Source organism: Natrix helvetica (genome assembly GCF_964273705.1).
Source record: "Natrix helvetica genome assembly, chromosome: 3".
Taxonomy (NCBI): domain Eukaryota; kingdom Metazoa; phylum Chordata; class Lepidosauria; order Squamata; family Natricidae; genus Natrix; species Natrix helvetica.
In genome coordinates, this window is record NC_138549.1 from 76,332,221 (window position 1) to 76,351,362 (window position 19,142).

General features: G+C 39.5%; 1 protein-coding gene across 4 annotated transcripts in view; it reads right to left on the bottom strand.

Annotated features, from left to right (window-relative positions):
* The window catches only part of DENND1B (DENN domain containing 1B), a 212,086-nt gene that overhangs the window by 43,279 nt on the left and 149,665 nt on the right, over window positions 1–19,142 (bottom strand). For all 4 annotated transcript variants that reach the window (XM_081946402.1, XM_081946401.1, XM_081946400.1 and 1 more), the window contains one exon: window positions 2,591–2,716. In XM_081946402.1, coding sequence (XP_081802528.1) covers window positions 2,591–2,716 — 126 coding nt within the window. The remainder of the gene's footprint in view (window positions 1–2,590; window positions 2,717–19,142) is intronic.

Sequence of the window (19,142 nt, forward strand, 5' to 3'; positions counted from 1 at the left end):
AAAAAGATAACAGTATGTATTATGATTCTTTTTATTCACAATTAGAACGTGGTTTATAATAATCATTTTATTAATTAGCTTACTTATGAGTTTTGGCCTTTGACTAACATACCATAGTCAAATGGTTGCAACAGGTATTCTTTAAGGGCATCTCGCAAAGGTTGAATTTAGGTGGACTACAGTAAGATATTTAAAGGCCATTTTACAGTAACAAATACACTACAAACTTTGTTCTCACTGGCCAGAATTCCATTAAAATCAAAAGTTTAAAATACACAAAATAAAAGGAATTTTAAAAAACATAATTACAGCAAATTGTACAAACAGTAAAACAGAATTGGCCCATATTCAAAGAAACTAAGTCATATTAGTCAACTTATAATAGCTGCATTTAGTATGGCTTTGAATGCCCTTGCAATTTACTTAAATTGTAAAACACATTATGAATCTTCATAAATTGTACAGTGCAGCAAAGCATTTTCAATTCTTCCTTTGTCACAAGGATAACTTTTAAAAGAAATTTAATGCCAGAATAGTGAAAGCCTCTGTCTGACTAGGAAGATTTTCTGCCAGTCACAGAAGTTGGGGAAGGAAAAGAGGTGTTCTCAGAGAATCTTCCAGTAAGGCAAAATAGTTGGACAATATATATCACACTTCCCATTTGTAAAGTCTTTGCTTTAATGAGTTATCCCAATCCTATTTATGACAGTCCAAGTTTAAAGTTAGGAGACGAAAAATGATGGCAAAAGTATGCCCACATTTATTATGTACAAAACGTATCAAGAAAACAAGAGCAGTTAAAATCCAGTTGCTTACGAGAAATATTTTGGGAAGGGAAAAATTATGTGCGATAAATGTGTAATTCTTCATGATAAAGCAGGAAGAAGAAAAATACTGTAATACACTAAACAAATCACCTTTCTCAAAAACCATATCATTAAAAGATTATAAAGAACATAAACAACTAACTTGATTTATACTTCACTTTAAAAAATCTGGCAGCATTTCAGAAACCAAGCCAAGAAAAAGATAAAGCCATACAAAAGATACTGGAACCTCTGCAAGGGTGAAAACCACCCACCACTTAACTTGAAAAAAAAAATAACAAGAGTTTTGTTTAAATAATACTAAGGCTTGGCAATTATAGTTTGAAAAATTGGAGAAATTTCAAAGCCAAAAAGAGTACCATCTTCTGTTTCAGTTATTTAATGTCCTATAGTATTAATGTCCAAGGATATGATGCAAGAAGGGGCAATATAAATTTTTAGATTAAGAGAAACTAGATTAAGGAAATCTTAAAGGGCCTTTAGAAACTTTAACAATCAAGCTCAAAAAGCTGTATGTTTTGTAAGATGGGTAAAATGTTACATACATTGGAAATATATTTGTAATATACTTAATTAACATACTTTTAAAATACAATCATGTTTGAGTAGAGGAAATGGGACACCTTGCCACAGCTAACTCCCTGCAGCCAACTCGCCACAGTCAACTAACCACAGCCAACTCACCGTGGCCAACTTGCCATGAGATAGTTCACTGTGGGACAATTTAACAATTCTAGTTAATTACTTTTTTAAAAAAATATTTTTATTTTTTGCCATTCACATTTTATTCTGTCCCTCTTCTTGCATCCTTACTTTAATGATTCTATTCCACCATTTCTTTGATATTAGTGTAACTTTTGTTCTGTGCTAAATTATGAAGTAACAATGTCATCACAGATTCAACTTAAAAAGCATCATTTTACTGAAAGATAGTATGGTAAATGAAGATCATTCGGTGGTAACGATATAAATTTCAGGATCGCTTATATTTATATTTGAACTAAAAGAGCTTTTAATCACTGTGTTTATGTATAATTTTAAAGAATGTTTCATTTTAGTACCATGCATGTAAATATAGACTATTTACCCACTTAATTAAAAAAAAACTAAATCAGTTGCTGTGTGAATAAAATAAAATATAATCAAAAATAAAGAAAAATAAATACAATATCCAACAATGGGGAACTAAATAAATGAAGTATATATGTTAAGAATAATTCTGGTTTATTCACTGACATAATTCTGACTACATGAACTTCATTACTGCAACCTGAGAACCAAAATCTGACATTGTACTCTCCACTCTTCAAGTGATTTACCCACTGACATTAGAAGTGAGACAAATGAAGAGCAAATTAAGCATTTTGTGTTTTTAGAGCCAGTTTGGTTTAGCGATTAAGACACCAAATTAGAACCTGGGAGAACATGAGTGGCCTTAGGCATGAAAGACTGCTGGGTGACACTGACTCTCTCATAGGGTTATTTTGGGGAAAATAGGAGGCAGACTATTTATAAATGACTCAAGTTGGCAAACATACTAATACTCCCGAGTCATTTAATTAAGTCATTTATAAAAATAATAAATGCATGATAGAATTAAAATTAAATTTTTTCTTCTTCATCTGATCACTGTATATTGCTTTCTAAAAATAACATGGCACAACACGGGAGTTTTCTAACTGCCATGAGATAGATAAAATTCAAATGTGCAAACATTCTTTAGAATTAGAAAATAGATCCCTGAATGATAAATGGTAGCTTACAGGTTTGTATCTTAGTGCATCTCTGTAGGAACCAAACAAGGCCACCTGAGCTCTGAGGAACGCCCTGGCTACTCCATCACCGGTAGCCGTGGACTGCTTCTTCAGTTGATTTTTCAAGGCCGAGACCTGCATTGACAGAGAAGAACAGTTAATTTAACACTTCAGAAATTGGTAAAGGGAGGTACAAACCCAATCAGCAGGCAAGCTCTGTTGTCTGCAGGTCAGCCTAAAAAATCATACTCTTCCTTGATAGCTTATCTTTTTAACTGCAAAGTACACCTGCTGATCTGTTAATTGAAATGAAAGCAGGGGATGCTGATAAGTGCTAATGCAAATTGGTTTATGCTCTCTTTTTTTCCCAAGCCTCTTGACATAAATAAGCTTTAATTATTTTACAGTAAGTGGTTTGTGAGTTTCTTTTTCTGTAGATTTCTTGCTACCATCATACTATGTATTTGGGTGTCTCAGATAAAGAGGAACAGATATCTTTCAGTTGAGTTACAAAACCTTGCTTTGGTTTTTAAATTTAGCTTATCTCTTAGTGTAACCCCATTTATTCTGTGCTACCAAACTCAGAACCATGTGTTTTTTCTCCTGCCAGAAGATATTTCACTAATGCTGTACTTTATCATGAGCCAGAAATGGTTCAACTAAATGGTAATGACAATGCTTTTATAAAATCACCATACTGCAGCTTATGAGTTGTATCTATCTCTGAAGCAGTTCAGTGTCAGAACTCATGTTATATAGCCCAGGTTAAGATAGTATACCCAAGAATGTACGTTATAAATAACTGCCCATAGTATATTTTAAAACATAATCTGCTTTTCAAAGGGTTTATCACAAAGTTGGGAAAAGAAGAAAGGACGCAATGGGAGGTCAGGATGGATAAAGTGAAAGTTGAAACACTGAATTGGATGTTTAAGTGAAGTATGAATGGAAGAGAGACTAACATTTGTGTGCGAATAAATGTGTAAAGATCCATATGCTTTTACGCCTAATATGGCTCTTGAGTCCCAGAAGACTGTGTACACATTCCATTTATATGTATTTTTTCAGGCAGTTAGCATATAAGGCAATAAGTTCTATACAGATACACATGGAACTCATATGAAGTTCTTGCTCAATGGCCTAGATCAGGAGTGGCGAACAAGTTCGACAAAAAGAGCCAAAATTTTAAACTGTGAGAGTCAGAGAGCCACACCACGCGCTCCCTTTCGGCGCTAAACCCGGAAGTACGGTCTTGCCCCGCCCCTGGCGACGCGACGACGCTTGCCTGCACTCCACCAGCTCGGCTGGGAACGGAGACATTTCCTCAGTGGAGCGGAGCACCTGAAAGGGACGCAGGCTCAGCCTGCCAGGCTGCCACCACTCCACTGAAGACATTGCTGAGCAGAGAAACGTCTCCGTTCCCAGCCGAGCTGGTGGAGCGCAGGCAAGAGTCGTCGCGTCGCCAGGGGCGGGGCAAGACCGTACTTCCGGGTTTAGCGCCGAAAGGGAGCGTGCGATCTGGGTTTAGCGCCAAAAGGGACAAAATCCAAACTTGGCAAAGAGCCACAGTATACAAAATAATGATAAGAGGCAAAGAGCTGCATTCATTTTGGCCGGGAGCCGCATGCAGCTCGAGAGCCGCGTGTTCGCCACCCCTGGCCTAGATTAAAACTATGGGAACTGAAGAAAAGCTCCACAACTGCAGAAAGTATTCTGCCAATAATTCTCAGAACCAGAGCATGTTTGCTTTTACAGAAGAATTGTATTAGAGTTAATAGTGAATTAATAGTTCTTATTTTGCAGATAAGTTCACAGGTTGCAAATATCACTGAGTGCAGCGCATGCAAAATGCCTCATCTCAGCGAGTATTGTATTTATCTATGTAAATCAAAAGACATTACAAAAACAAATGTCAAGGTTTTTTAAAAATCAGCAACCGTGAATATTCTTTTTTCTTCAGATAAGCAGCCATTATTATTCTTGACAATGATTATTGTAATTGAAGCATCAGTCTAATTAACAATGAAACTCTGAATAATGCTAATGAGAGCTGAACATGGCATCAGAGAAAAGACTAGCTCTACAGGTGATAAACCTTCACAGTAGTGACATTTTCCAATGTAAAGTCACAGTTACTGTGATATGATCAAAGACAGAGACCCCCATTGGGTCTAATTATAACTATAGTTTTGGAAAAGAATTACTGAGTTACTATGTTCATAATCTACGCAGAAAGACCTTTATAGTATAGGTCCTCTCCCTATAGTTGTGATCTTTTCCATTTATATTTAAGCACCATGGATTCAGATAAAAGTTTAGAGTCTAATTCATTTAGACCACGGAGAACCTATTCCAATATTGATACATGTTTAACCATACCCATTTTTTAAAAAAATCCCAATTTATTTAAAAAAATATTGAAATTAGAAGTTTGTGAAGTAACCGATTCACTCGTTATTAACAGAGAGAGAGAGAGAGAGAGAGAGAGGGAGGGAGGGAGGGAGGGAGGGAGGGAGGGAGAGAGAGAGAGAGAGAGAGAGAGAGAGAGAGAGAGAGAGAGAGAGAGAGAGAGAGAGAGAGAGATGTACCATATACAATATTTTAAAAAGGAAGCAAGGTACCTAATGGATAGGAACCTGTATAAATTTTAGAAAACCAGTCAACTTTCTATAAGGTGATTATTGGAACAATGTAAAAGCAAAAGAAATAATCTTAAGCATTTTTAACGCACAAACTTCACTGAATTCAACAGGTCTTCGCTCCAATTAAAAAAAATGGAATATGGTACAAATGAACACTATCCTGTTATCTGCTATTTTTTTCGCAGATTAACAATGTTTTAAATTAACCTCAAGGATGACTAATGCATAGCGGAGGTGTGAAAAACATTTCAATTTGTTTAAACCTAAGAGACAGTTTGCTGCTATTGAAAAGATATTGCACATACTAACTCTAAGATCACTTCAATTGTATTGGGTTCTCATTGCTCTTTGTCTTGTAGCATAAGGAAAAAGTACACTATTCTTACAAAGTGATGCTGATAAACTGGGAAACATGCAGAGGCCAGAATCACCAACTTTTGGAATCAGTGAGAGAAATAGAATAGAATAGAATAGAATTCTTTATTGGCCAAGTGTGATTGGACATACTTGCAGGTACTGCCCTGAATGATCAAAAGGGAATACATGTGAATGAGTTCACACACACATAAATACAATATTGGAAATTGTCAAATCTGACATAGTGAAAAATTAAGGCACTAAATCTGTAACTAATGTACTAACTATAAACAGAATGGAGCACTGAAATTGATCTTCAGTCCCCAAATGTTAGAAGGAATGCTGCTATACATGGGGTATGTACCCATGTATTTTCAATTACACTTCTTTTTAAAAGGAGGGCAGAAAGATATAGTTAAAACACAAAGTAGAGAGCAATACAATGGTACTTCATGACGAACTTTTTCTGTTCATTAGCTCAACCCTGGTCACAGCTTTATAACAACAAGATGCATGCTGCTTGCCTGTAAATATTTAAATAAGTAGAAGGAGGATCTGCCGTCACAATAGATCCCCATCTCCACACTATGCCTAGAAAAGGAACTTCCAGCAGTTAAATCTGTTGAATACTAATATTAATGAAAGAAAAGTGTTTGGATTTTCAGAAAATTAAGAGAGTGAGCATTCTGATATAATAAAAGAATGCACCTCCATATATATAAGAGGATGAATATTTATGGGTGCTTTTTAAAGAACTCATGTTAAATAATATGTGGTTCATATTCAGGTCCTTGACTTACAACCATTCATTCAATGACTGTTCAAAATTACAATGGCAGTGAAAAAATGACTTATGACCAGTTTTCACATTTATGACCATTGCAGTGTCTTCGTGGTCATGTGATTAAAATTCAAGTGATTGTTGAGTGGCATGTATTTATGACAGTTGCACTGTCCTGAGGTCATGTTATCACCATTTTCCAGCTGATTTCTGACAAGCAAATGGTCAATGGGTGAAGCACATTTGCCTGATGGCCACATGATTCCCTTAAGAACTACAAGGATTTGCTAAAATGAGGTGGAAAAGGTCATAAAATGGGACAAGACTCACTTAATAACAATAGAAATATTGGGCTCAATTGTGGTTTTAAGTCGAGTATTACCTGTAATCATTTTACCAAACACATGTCTTTTAAATGAGGTGTTAGGCGCACACAAAATTATAATTATGATTAATATACATAGGCACCTACATTTTTGGAGCAATTTAAATAATTCAAGTTATTAAATAATTTAGAGGAAATTTTGAAAAATGGTACTTTTTCTTTTTTCTTTTAACAATACCAATATATTCTACTGCCTGTCTCTCCTCTTCCTTTTCATGTCTACTGATTAGTATATTTCATTCTAAACTATGAACTACTTGTTTGAAATTGACCATTGACTTACCTGAAGGGTCGTTCTCTGTGCGCTGTGGAAGAGTCCAAGCATGGGTTAAATTATCGTCCTCTGCCCAAGGACTGGATTGAATTGTTTTGGCCAATTCTCCAAATTGGCCAAAACAATTGGCCAACTGGTCTCCTCTTGAGGTCAGTTTTTCAATGAAGGCATGGTCCCGACAGACAGATCTGTTGATGAAGCCGGTAGAACTTCGACCATTCATATACAGATTGTTCGGTGCAATCCAAGAGAAAAACAACACAGCAAAGAAACCCCAGGGTGGGGTTGGACTCTTCCGCAGCGCACAGAGAACAACCCTTCAGGTAAGCCAATGGTCATTCTCCTGTGCGCTGCTTCGAGAGTCTAAGCATGGGACATATCCAAGCAAAAAATATCACTAGGGTGGGTCAACTGGAAGGAACAACCAACAATAACTCAACTAACGACCCAACTCTGAACCCTAGGTTGCAGATAGAACTGACTGCAAAACTTTCCTGCCAAAAATGGCATCTATTTTATAATGTCTGATGAACAATGAAGGAGCAGACCAGGTCGCGGCCTTGCAGATCTCTTAAATCGAAGCCTAGGTATCCCAGGCTGCCATGGTGGCTACGCTCCTGGTAGAGTGGGGGCGGGAGGCTAACCTGATGTTCGTAAGCAATGGAGATATAAGCTTTGATCCAGTGTTCGATGGTAGACAACATGAACTTACGGCCCATGGACGTAGGCTGAAAAGAGACAAAAAACACCTCCGAATGCTGGAAGGAGGATGTACACTTGAGATATCTCTTGATCACCCTTTGAATGTCCAGGGTGTGCCAATGGCGCTCCCTGGAATGAGTAGATTTTGAACAAAAATCCGGGAGCACCACCTTCTGCGCTTGATGGAAGTAAGAGGTACCTTCGGCAAAAAAGAGGGATCTAGTCGCAGAACCACCCTGTCAGTGTGAATGGTGCATAGATCCTCCCTAACCAACAATGCTGCCATCTCTGAAATCCTTCTAGCCAATGTAATGGCAATGAGGAAGGCAGTATTAAGAGTGAGATGTCGCAAGGACGAGCTGTGTAAGGGTCCGAAGGGAGCAGCTGAAAGAGCTCTGAGAACCAGCAGAAGCTCCTAGGAAGGATAGTGATGTACTACTGGAGGTTGTAGGTTAGAAGCTCCCCTCAGAAAGGAGCGCACCCTAGGGTGCCTGCTGAGTGGCAACAGAGCGTGCGGAGATATGATCATGGACAACGCCGCTAGCTGCCGTCTAAGAGTATTAGTAGCAAGTCCTTTGTCAAGGCCCTCTTGAAGAAAGTCCAAAACCTACGGGATCGAGGAAATAGAAGGGCAAACGTCGTGCGAAGAAGAAAAAATGGACTAGGTGGCGTGATAGATTCTGGTGGTGGAAGGATGCTTGGAGGCTTGGATGGTATCAATGACCCTACTGGAGAGTCTATCCCTCCTCAGGAGGTCCCTCTCAAGCGCCAGACGGCCAACCACAGCCACTGAGGTTCTGAATGGGAGAAGGTCCCCTGCTGAGAGAGATTAACTCCTGGGGAATCCTCCAGGGGCGGGCAATGGAGAGGCTGGTTAGGTCGGCGAACCAGGTCCGTCTGGACCAATGAGGTGCCACTACTAGGATCTCTGCTTGCTCCCCTCAAATCTTCCTTATTACTCTGGGACTCAGCAACAATGGAAGGAATAAAGAAGCCCCGGTGGCCAGGGGCATCACACAGTGTCCACTCCCTCTGCCTGGGGTGACTGGAACCTGGTGAAGTATCACGGAAGTTGAGTATTTTCCAGTGTAGCGAAGAGGTTGATCAGGGGGAGGCCGAACCTCAAGGTGATTTGATGGAACAACAGCGGATGCAGGCGCCACTCCAAATGATGTAGTGTTGTCCTGCTGAGCCAATCTGCTCTTACGTTGTTCACCCCGGAGATGTGCTCCGCCTGAATAGATTCTCACTGCCCTCAGCTCCAACCAGTTTATGTTGTGGGCAAGATCCCAACTGGTCCACTTGCCCTGAGCAATCTGGTTGCCAAGATGAGCACCCCAGTCATACAAGCTAGCATCCGACATGATGGTGAGGTGAGCCGGTTCTTTGAAGAGAGTCCCTTGTGTCAAGGCCAGAGACAGCCACCATCGAAGAGAACGTTACACCTTGGTGGGGAGGTGAACCCTGGTTGACAAGTTGTTGGCGTTGGCCCGCTGCAGCGGGAGCAGAAACCACTGGAAGTCCCATTCATGCAGTCTGGCCCAGGGAATAATTGCCAGGCATGAAATCATCTTCTCCAGTTGTTGGGAGAGAGACTGGATAGACTGCTGGGTGACTGGATTACTTGCTGCATGAGATCCCGAAGGCTGGCAATGCGGTCCTGGGAGAGGAACACCTGGCAAGAGGACGTATCTATCACTGCTCTGAGATGTAACAGTCTAGTGGAAGGAGACAAATGACTTTTTTCGATGTTGATGGAGAATCCGTGATGCTGAAGAACATGCATAGTCGTTCTGAGAGCTCTAGCTGCTGTGCCAGGGAGGACGACTGGATCAAAATGTCATTGAGATAGCACTGGAGGAATATTGTGTGCGACCTGAGATGGGCAGCTATCACTGACAGAACTTTCGTGAAGGTCCTGGGGGCCGATGACAGACTGAACCGCAGGGCTTGGTACTGAAAATGGGACACTGCAAAATAAAATCTCAGGAACCTTCAGTGCGCTGGTCTGATGGGAATGTGAAGATATGCCTCCTTCAAGTCGATGGACATTAGCAGGTCCCCTTCTCGAACACAGCCCAGGATGGACTGTAGGGACTGCATCTTGAACTTTTTGTAAATAACATATTCTTTGAGCCTTTTGAGGTCTAAGATTGCTCTCCACTACCCCGAGCTCTTGAGCACTAGGAACAGAAAGGAATAGAAACCCCTTCACTCCTGACCCAAGGGAACTGGTTTTATGGCCCTGATGTCGCTCACATGATGGATTTTGGCCTCCGTGAGACCTCTCTTAGTGGTACAACAAGAGGTTGGGCAATGGATAAAGTGCCTCAGACCGGGAGGGGGGGGGAGAAATTCTAAGATGAGACCCAGGCAAATGGTTTGTAGAACCCACACATCCAATGTTATTTCCTCCCATTGGGCGGCAAAGATCTGAAGCCACCCCCCTATGGGAGGATTGAGATGGTGGTCACTTGTTGCATCTAAATGGCTTATTGCCATACCCTCCGCGGTAAGACTGATGGGAGAAGGGTTGTTGATGACCCCTGTCACGAAAGGGCTGGCTGTCCTGCAGCAGTCCGTTCCCTGCTGGTATGGCTGTTGGAAGGAGAACGTACTGGGTTGCGGGTCCGCAGACCAAAAGGGCTGCCTGTGATAGGAAGATAAGGACCTACGGTAATGCTTACGAGACATGGATGGCATCACCTTCCGCTTATCCTTATCCTTATCCTCATCCTATAATAATATAATATAATATAATATAATATAATATAATATAATATAATATAATATAATATAATATAATATAATATAATATAATATAATATAATATAATATAATATAATAAATATAATATAATATAATAATATAATATAATATAATATAACTGGGTTGCGGGTCCGCAGACCAAAAGGGCTGCCTGTGATAGGAAGATAAGGACCTACGGTAATGCTTACGAGACATGGATGGCATCACCTTCCGCTTATCCTTATCCTTATCCTTATCCTCATCCTATAATATAATATAATATAATATAATATAATATAATATAATATAATATAATATAATATAATATAATATAATATAATATTATAATATAATAATATAATATAATATAATATAATATAATATAATATAATATAATATAATATAATATAATATAATATAATATAATATAATATAATATAATATAATATAATAAATATAATATAATATAATATAATATAATAATATAATTAATATAATATAATATAATATAATATAATATAATATTATAATATAATATAATATAATATAATATAATATAATATAATATAATATAATATAATATAATAAATTCCCATTCCCATTCCATTCCGTTTTCCTATTTCATTCCATTCTATTCTAAGCATGGAAGCTTAAAACGTAAAATGAAAAGATGTAGTGTTTTATTTTTTTTCAAAGCGGCTGCTGAAGATGTTTTGTGATGGCTACCTTTTTTCCCTTCTGCCCCTAAATTCCTGGAATCCTCTCGCTCCCAAGTTTTCCAACCACTCATTCATTCATAGATATCGTGGGAAGGAAACCAAGGCGGGTCTCCTTGTGAATGGACGGAAGTTTTTACAGAAAAGGAAAAACCTGAACGTCTGCAGCCAGCTGCTGCAGAGCGCCCGCGTGAACTTCCAAGTCTCCGAAGAGGAGGCTGCAGACTGAAGGGACATCATCGCCATCCTTCCTGCCTCGGTTCTCGGCTCCTTCTTCCCGACATCCCTCCGCTCCCCTCGCTGCTAGGAGACCAAGCTCAGCCCGGCCACCTCTCAGGGCGCTGCCTCACCAGCGCTCAGGTGCTCCATTCTCCCTCCTATCCTACCCTCGTCAAGCGCAGCCATCCAATCCGCTCACTGGTGCCTCTCGTGTTGCAATTGGCTGGGCGCAGGTTGTCCTCGCACCACCGCTCCTGTCAGGTAGCCCCTCCCTTTCGCAAGGCAGCGCCGCTGCTGTCCGCCGCCTCTGCTCCCCTGGCTCCCAACACTGGAACGCAGGTGTCTTGGTTCCTAAGACCATCGAAAATATGTTTTCCGGTGGTCTTAAGTGACCCCTGTGAAAGGGTTGTTCGACCCCCAAAGGGGTTTCAACCCATAGGTTGAGAACCGCTGCTCTAGAAGGTCAGGTAGTAAGACCAAAGATGAGGTGAGAGCTGCCATGCTGGACTCGACCGAATACAACTTCTTGTCACTGCCCCCTGGGGTAGCTAGGGTTCCCAGTTGTATCCATTGACGCTAAACCACGTCTTTAAACAAGTTAGGGGAAGTTGTGTCTTAACCTGGTCATTAAACAGACTCTCGCTGTGATCATTTGGGTCTGTGGTGGCCTTCTCTGGAGGGGGAGCGACTTCCATACAAGTCGTCACTTTAGCCTTAAATAAAATGGCCTTAAACAGATAGGCTTGAACAGCCCCGCAAAAGCGGGTTTATCCAGAACTATACCCTGATCCTCAGAGAGTCTTGCTCCCCTAGGTCTTCATCCTTCCCAATGAAGCTGTGTTAACCACAGAAGGAGGAGGCAAAATGGGCCTGTTGGGACGAGATTGCACCTGTGGCCCTGGGTGGGAGCTGGAGCCTGCACAGCCACTGGCTCTGGTGCTGCATGTTGCTGCAAGCCCTCAGCAATACCCTGAGAAATTGCCTTAGCAATCACCTCATGCATTTCAGCAGAAAGGGACATACCTTGGTCCTCCACTGGTCGGAGCCCTGCCACAGAGGGGACCGGAGAGGGGCCCCTAGCTGATGGGACAGGAGAAGGACTAACTTCCCCATCTGATAAGCTTCTACAATCAAATAGGTCTGCATCCTCACCCAAGGAGGAAGAAGTGGATCTGGATCCCCTGGAAAGGCCACCTGAGGAAAAACCCTGTGGATCCCTCTCACTGAGGAGGCCTGGCATGACTGGATAGGCCCCAGCCCCACTGGGGAACCCAGCTGGTCCTTCTGTTGGACCTGGGCTACAGTTTACCCCTGAGCCCTGGCAAACTGCTTTTCAAGTTCCTTCTGGTGCCTAATCCTTATTCTGCCCCTTGGAAGCCTCTGGAATCTGGAACCACTGATGGCCTCCCTAGCCGCTCTGCCCACCTTGCAAAGGAAGGGTCTGGCCTGCTGGCTGGAGAGGGTCCCAAAACCTCTGGCTCCTCCAAGATCTCCAGGTCTGCCCTCGCCAAAATCCAGAGCTGCCCGAGTGTCCGACAGCCAAAAAAAGAGTGCATGTGGTGTTGGGCATTCCTCCTGCCGATCCTGGAGTGAGGAGCAGGCCCGCGCCTAAAAGACATGGCACCACCAGGTTGAGAGGGGCTCCAAATTGCCCGTGCAGCAAGGAGGCTCGAGGAAAGTGGCTGCTGCCAAGACCTCCAATAGTGTGCTGCGTTTGTCCCTTTGTCTGGCCTCAGAAGAACACTGTGTTGGACAGCCGCTAGTTGCTGCCATACAGAAAGAGTACCAGTGCCACAACATGCGGGAGAACTTCCGCGCACTCCCAACAAAATGGCTGCTGCAAAATGGCCGCTCCAAAATGGCCATGCCCCATAACTGCCCACGTGGTCAAAGCTGCAAGAGGGGAAAGCCAGCAGCCGCGGCAAGAAAAAAAACCAAGTATGGGGCTCACCGCACAGGTCGCCAAGTCGGACCATCCTGGAGGTAGAACCTTGCGGGAGAAGACTGCTCCCAGCGCCCCAGCTTAGCTCAGGACATGTGGCAGAGCAGGTACTCCCCAATGAAGTCAGCTCTCGCAGGGACAACATGAAATGGTAAGTGCTGTAAAGGAAAAAACCTAACTAACCAATTCCAAGCCAAAGAAATAAAAGGAAAAAAATACGTAAATCAAAAAACCATAAAATATAGGAGACCCTCTAGAATATCTCCTTAAGGGCTGGACTGAATTGAAAAACTGACCTCAACTGACCAGGAAGCGTAGCCAAAACAATTCAATCCAGTCCTTGGGCAGAGGGCCAGAATTTAACCCATGCTTGGACTCTCCAAGCAGTGCACAGGAGAATAATAAACTTCCACTTACTTAATAGTACTAGAATTTCAACAACCTGATCACTGGGGCAGAAGTGCAGCTCATCCAGCAGTAGTATAATTTCGAAATACATTCAAAATGATCAAAGTTCTAGAATACAAAAGTGATGTTCCGAAGGATCTGAAGGATCCATTACTCCAGTTCTGAATTGTACTAATTATCATTTTATTTCAGTTAAAAATATCACTTTTGTTTTTTGCTTTTTGTTCTAAAATCTATTTTGTAGTGCAACCTGGATAACTCAAGAACATTTCTTCCTATGCTTCCCTTACCAAACTACAAGGTGATTTGAGGTTTTCTGCAAAGGGTCTTTTGAGGATCACTATGACACATGAATTATTAATTCCAGAAGTTGCTTTTCGATTTAATAAATTCTCTTTACAGAAAGGGTTTGTCAAAAAAAGTTTACTTTCATAGAGTTTGGTTTTCCCTTTTTAAAAGATTTTATGAATCAGACGGACCTGAATTTAATGAGAATTTTATGCTCATTAGCTTTTACTCTAATTATCTTTTTATGATGGGATGTAAATTATAAGTCTGTTTGAAAGATAATTATAATAAAAAAAATCACAAGGCATTATATGTAATATTCTATGAGAATATACTTTTGGACTTCTGCACTGTAAATGAAACATTAAATAATATTTAATAGATAATTGCCAACAATCTTCAATCTTCTGAAAGATATGCTTTTCTTCTATCTACCAGCAACTTAGAATATTGTAACCTCATTTCAGGTTTTTAAAAAGTCTGCTTTCAGGACAGTATTGTTTAAGGACAATTGTTCTGTTTAAGGATGTGAAGAATGAAATTAGGATAAAGAACTAAAGTGTTCTGTTTAAAAACAAGATGATGACATTAAACTTTTACTGGAAGTTCATAAATTAATATTAAAAAATTGTAACAATCCCCAAGAATTGGAAAAGACCAATTTATATTCTAATACAGGACTGTCAAACTGGTGGCCCATGGGCCAAATGCATCACACACAGGCCACGCCCACCCTGGCTCCGTAAAGGCAAAATGTCACAATACATTGCGATATGTCATGTGACACAATGTATCATGTGATGCATCACATGACCCGTGTTCTAATATCACAAAGAGTAGTATGCAGGAATACACAACAGAACAGCTACACTTATCTCACATCTAACATGAAAATATTCTAGGTTTTGCAATCAAGATTCAACAATATGTGAAATAAGAATTGCCAGACGTACAAGCTGAATTCAGGCAAAGGCAATGAAGGCCATATTGCTAATGTATAATGGATGTTAGCACAGAAATACTAAACTGATGTTTATTTTTAATTTGGCTTTTGATGTCCAAGCCACAATAAATTGTCAATAGTCTTTAAAATAACTCCCTATTAAAAAATATGCACGATGCCTAGGAATCAACAGTTTTTAATATGAAGCACCTTAATTATGATAAATACTTGGAAAAGAAAATGTGTAAGTTATATATTGCCACCAAATATTTAATTTACATGCAGAACATATCTTGGAAATGGTGGAATAGAAGAAATTGAAATTAAAATCACTGGAAGAAATAATTAATAAAAATAAGTTAAATTGGAAATATTACTTGGGTGGCTGAAAACAATAATGAATGTAAAATAAAAGACTGCAAAAGCCAAATGGTTAAAAGTTTTTTTAAACTATAACAACATCCAACAATCTAAGATTATGTTAATAGCAAAACCATCCCAAAGCAGGTAAACAGTAAAGATACTGAAATAGTAAGAAACTTTTTTTCCTGGGCTTAAATATTTAGTTGGATGACAATTGTGGTAATGAACGAAAGACTATCTGCTACTTGAGAGAAGGATTATGAAAAAATATTGAAGTGCAGAAGCTTCACATTAAATACAAAAATAATGTTCATTACACGATTTTCTAAGCTATAAGATATGCCTGATAAAACTGAATCAACACAAAATAGAATGAAGAAAAAAATAATGCCTATGAAATATCGTATGGTTAAAAAACTTCTGAAAATAACTTGAGCTACAAGAAATTTAATAAATAAAGAATAAATATGAGGTAAAATGAATCAGATTGCTCCCTGGAAACACTAAGAATGAAACACAAAATGCCAAGGACAGAATCATTGGAGAAGTCTTTGATGTTTGGACAAAATGAAAACAACTGCAAAAGAGATTGACAGAAGGCAGGGTAGCTTGATGCTATTACTGATGGCACAAGATAAACAATGAGAGTTCAAAAAAGCAGTTACTGGCAGAGAATCTTGGTGATGCATGTCTGGCAATGAAGATTTGAAACTGATTGCAGTACTAACAAAGCTGCTTTTTAAAATTTGGTTTCTGGAATGTACTATTTAAATTTTATAAAATATAATATTTAAATTGTTATACCATGGAAGGTAACATGTAAGTATTTAAATACATGAAATAAGATAAATTTAATACAGAGTATTAAACATGACTGCTTCTATTGTACAAATTTATGTATTTTGTAAAAAGAAAGAAAAAGGAGAAATAATAGAGGACACAAATATTTTTCAGAAAATGCAAAGGATACATTATATATACTGGAACTATTACCACTTTAAGAGTAAGCTTTTGATAATTTGTATTATTTCTAATTGCATTATACATCTTTGAAAGAAAAAATAATATAGCTTAGCAATAGAGGACTGAAAATATTGCACATTAAATAAATTGTATTATTTATATGAAAGAGAAAACTAAGAAAACATCAAGCAGGGAAAAGGGATATAGAAAAGAAACTGAAAACTGAAACATGGGAACAAGTGGAGAAGTTGCTAGCACAGAAATAATATTATAGATACAGCATAGTATTAATATATTTAGCAGCTACAACAAATCTAACTTCATTTCCTCATAATTATATCTTACAGAAGAATATTGTTAATTCCAATCATTAAAAACCTTTTTCTTTTCTATGACAACACAAATTTGTTTAAAATATCAATACAACTCAACTAACAAATGTATTCTTAAATTAAAAAATTAAATATTACCCTTATATTGCACCAAATAACTTTAAAGATGCTTTTCTAGTATATAATCATAATAAGAGACCAATGATACTTAAATAGTGACTGTCAGACGGCACTGGCAAGAACTAATGACAGGAAACTTCCAAATAAATCCATGCCCCTTTACCCCCGTTTAAATGTGTATTTTAAGTTTCTGTACACAGCTTGCTTATTAAATAGAAAACAACCAGGTCTTTTGACCTTGGATATTTCAACATCCATCATCTGTTTATCTAGAAACAAGTAATTGTGTTTACAATGAGATACCAAACTTGAAAGATTTTTGGGAAATAAAGGTATGATAACCAAAGAATAGCACTATTATCAAACATGGGCTTATGTCCAAAGGATGTTTGGACTGACCATTCTTCACAGGAACACATTCTTTCAAAAGGAGAAGGAGTTCATTTATGGACTCTGCCTTGCTCCTTAGAAAGAAATGGCATCAATAATCAAAATTATCTAATAATATTTGTCCAAAATGGAAATCACCTTCCTAATATCGCAGAATTAGCCAACATTATTTATGTTATTAATTAAGATATGTCTTATGCCAAAGATAATTGAAGATAGTAGATATATTTGGAATGCTGAAAGCCTATTGCTCACATAGAAAGAAGTCTATTGAAGAGCTTATACATTCAGAAATCAGTTACCAGGTTTTTTTTTTTAAAAAAAAAACTTAAAACTCGTGAAGATTTTTCCCAACCTAATCTTCTTTTCTGGTCTGAAATAAAAACAACGTCCTGTACCCCTGCCCCACGACCAACTCCCACGCAGCTGGTGAAACAGCAGATTTTCAAAAAAATATGCCAGAGACAATAAAAACAAATATTCCATAGTACCATACAGTACAATTAAAACAGATAAAATTATTCCTTGGTTGCAGTTTCATCTTCTCTGCCCAAACTTTCTAGAATCTAACCATCTGCAAAGACGTACAGAGGAAGCAGTGACAACTTCAATAACTAAGCCACAGGTATTTTGCTACTGTGGCACACTCCAGAAGGGGAATACCTGGAAGCCTGGTTTTCCACCAATAAATCAGTAAACACACACCTTGACATTACCAACCACTTAAAACGAAAGAACAACATCAACCATGATTCCAAAGGCAGCATTTGAAGACCAACGAATAGCCACACTGCAAACAAAGTTATACCTCGACAGATCACAAGAAATTGGACCACATCACACGCAGCCGATCAAATCAACTCAAAACCAGACCATGACATCATCAGAAGCAGGGGTAGGTTCCAGCAGTCACTACTTCTGGTTTGCTCGTGACCGCAAGACGCGTGTGCTTGATGCACACTGTACGTGTATGCACAGTGCAATAAAAATTGCTCTGTGCATGCACGGAAGCATAAAACAAGATGGTGGAGCCTATGGCGCCACCCGGAGAACCAGTTCAGGTGCGTTGCAGGCCTGGATGGCCTGGGTCAAGCTACCTAGGCCACTAAACCACTACTAGTTCAGCTGAACCAGTTCAAACCAGTAGGAACCCACCAATGATCAGAAGACCTAACAACAAAAACACAAGCATCGATTTACAGACAATACTTAAAACTCAACAATACTTAAGTACTCAGCAACTACATCCAGCCAATCACATAACCCGAAATCAGACCAGGAGTCAGAAAGGTATTTAAAGTGCTCCCTCAGACAAACACAATCCAAAGAGCACTGAAGATCTCTCCTCGAATGCGGATGAAACATTTGCAATCAAATCGCAAAGCTCAGAGCTCAAACCAACAACACATTCCAGTCTCTCAGACTCAACCCTAGCCCCAAATGGCAGGCTTTCGAGGTTCTAAGTTGTCTTCTGCTGATGATGAATGCTAAATCAATCTGTGATAAAGCCACCTTGACCACAATTTAATTGTTGAAAAAAATGCTGATCTAACATGCATTACTGAATCCTGGCTGGGACTGAGATCTATCCAGCCAGTTTCCGGTTTGGCACCAGGTGATTGTCTGGGATATTTGGGAGGCATCCAGGCGCCTTGCTCCATAGATTGCCAGATGTGAGACACTGTTTAAGTTGGACATGGACAGGTCAGTTAGGACTGTTGCTATTGTACGAGCCTCGCTGTTTTGTAGCAAACAAATTTCAACTTGCAATCTCTAGGTATGGGGTCAGAGATAGCTCAGGAGTTTGTGGCCACCATGGCAACAGTGGAGCTGGCCAAATTATCCAGGACCCAACTCATAGCAGCGGTAATGCATTCAATCTGTTTTTTTTTTCTGTCAGAGCAATGGCAGCATGTTCTGAATTTGGGGAAGGGGGGTGATTTCTCCCCTGCCATGGACAGATCACTCATTGGTGGGCCTCAAGTTCT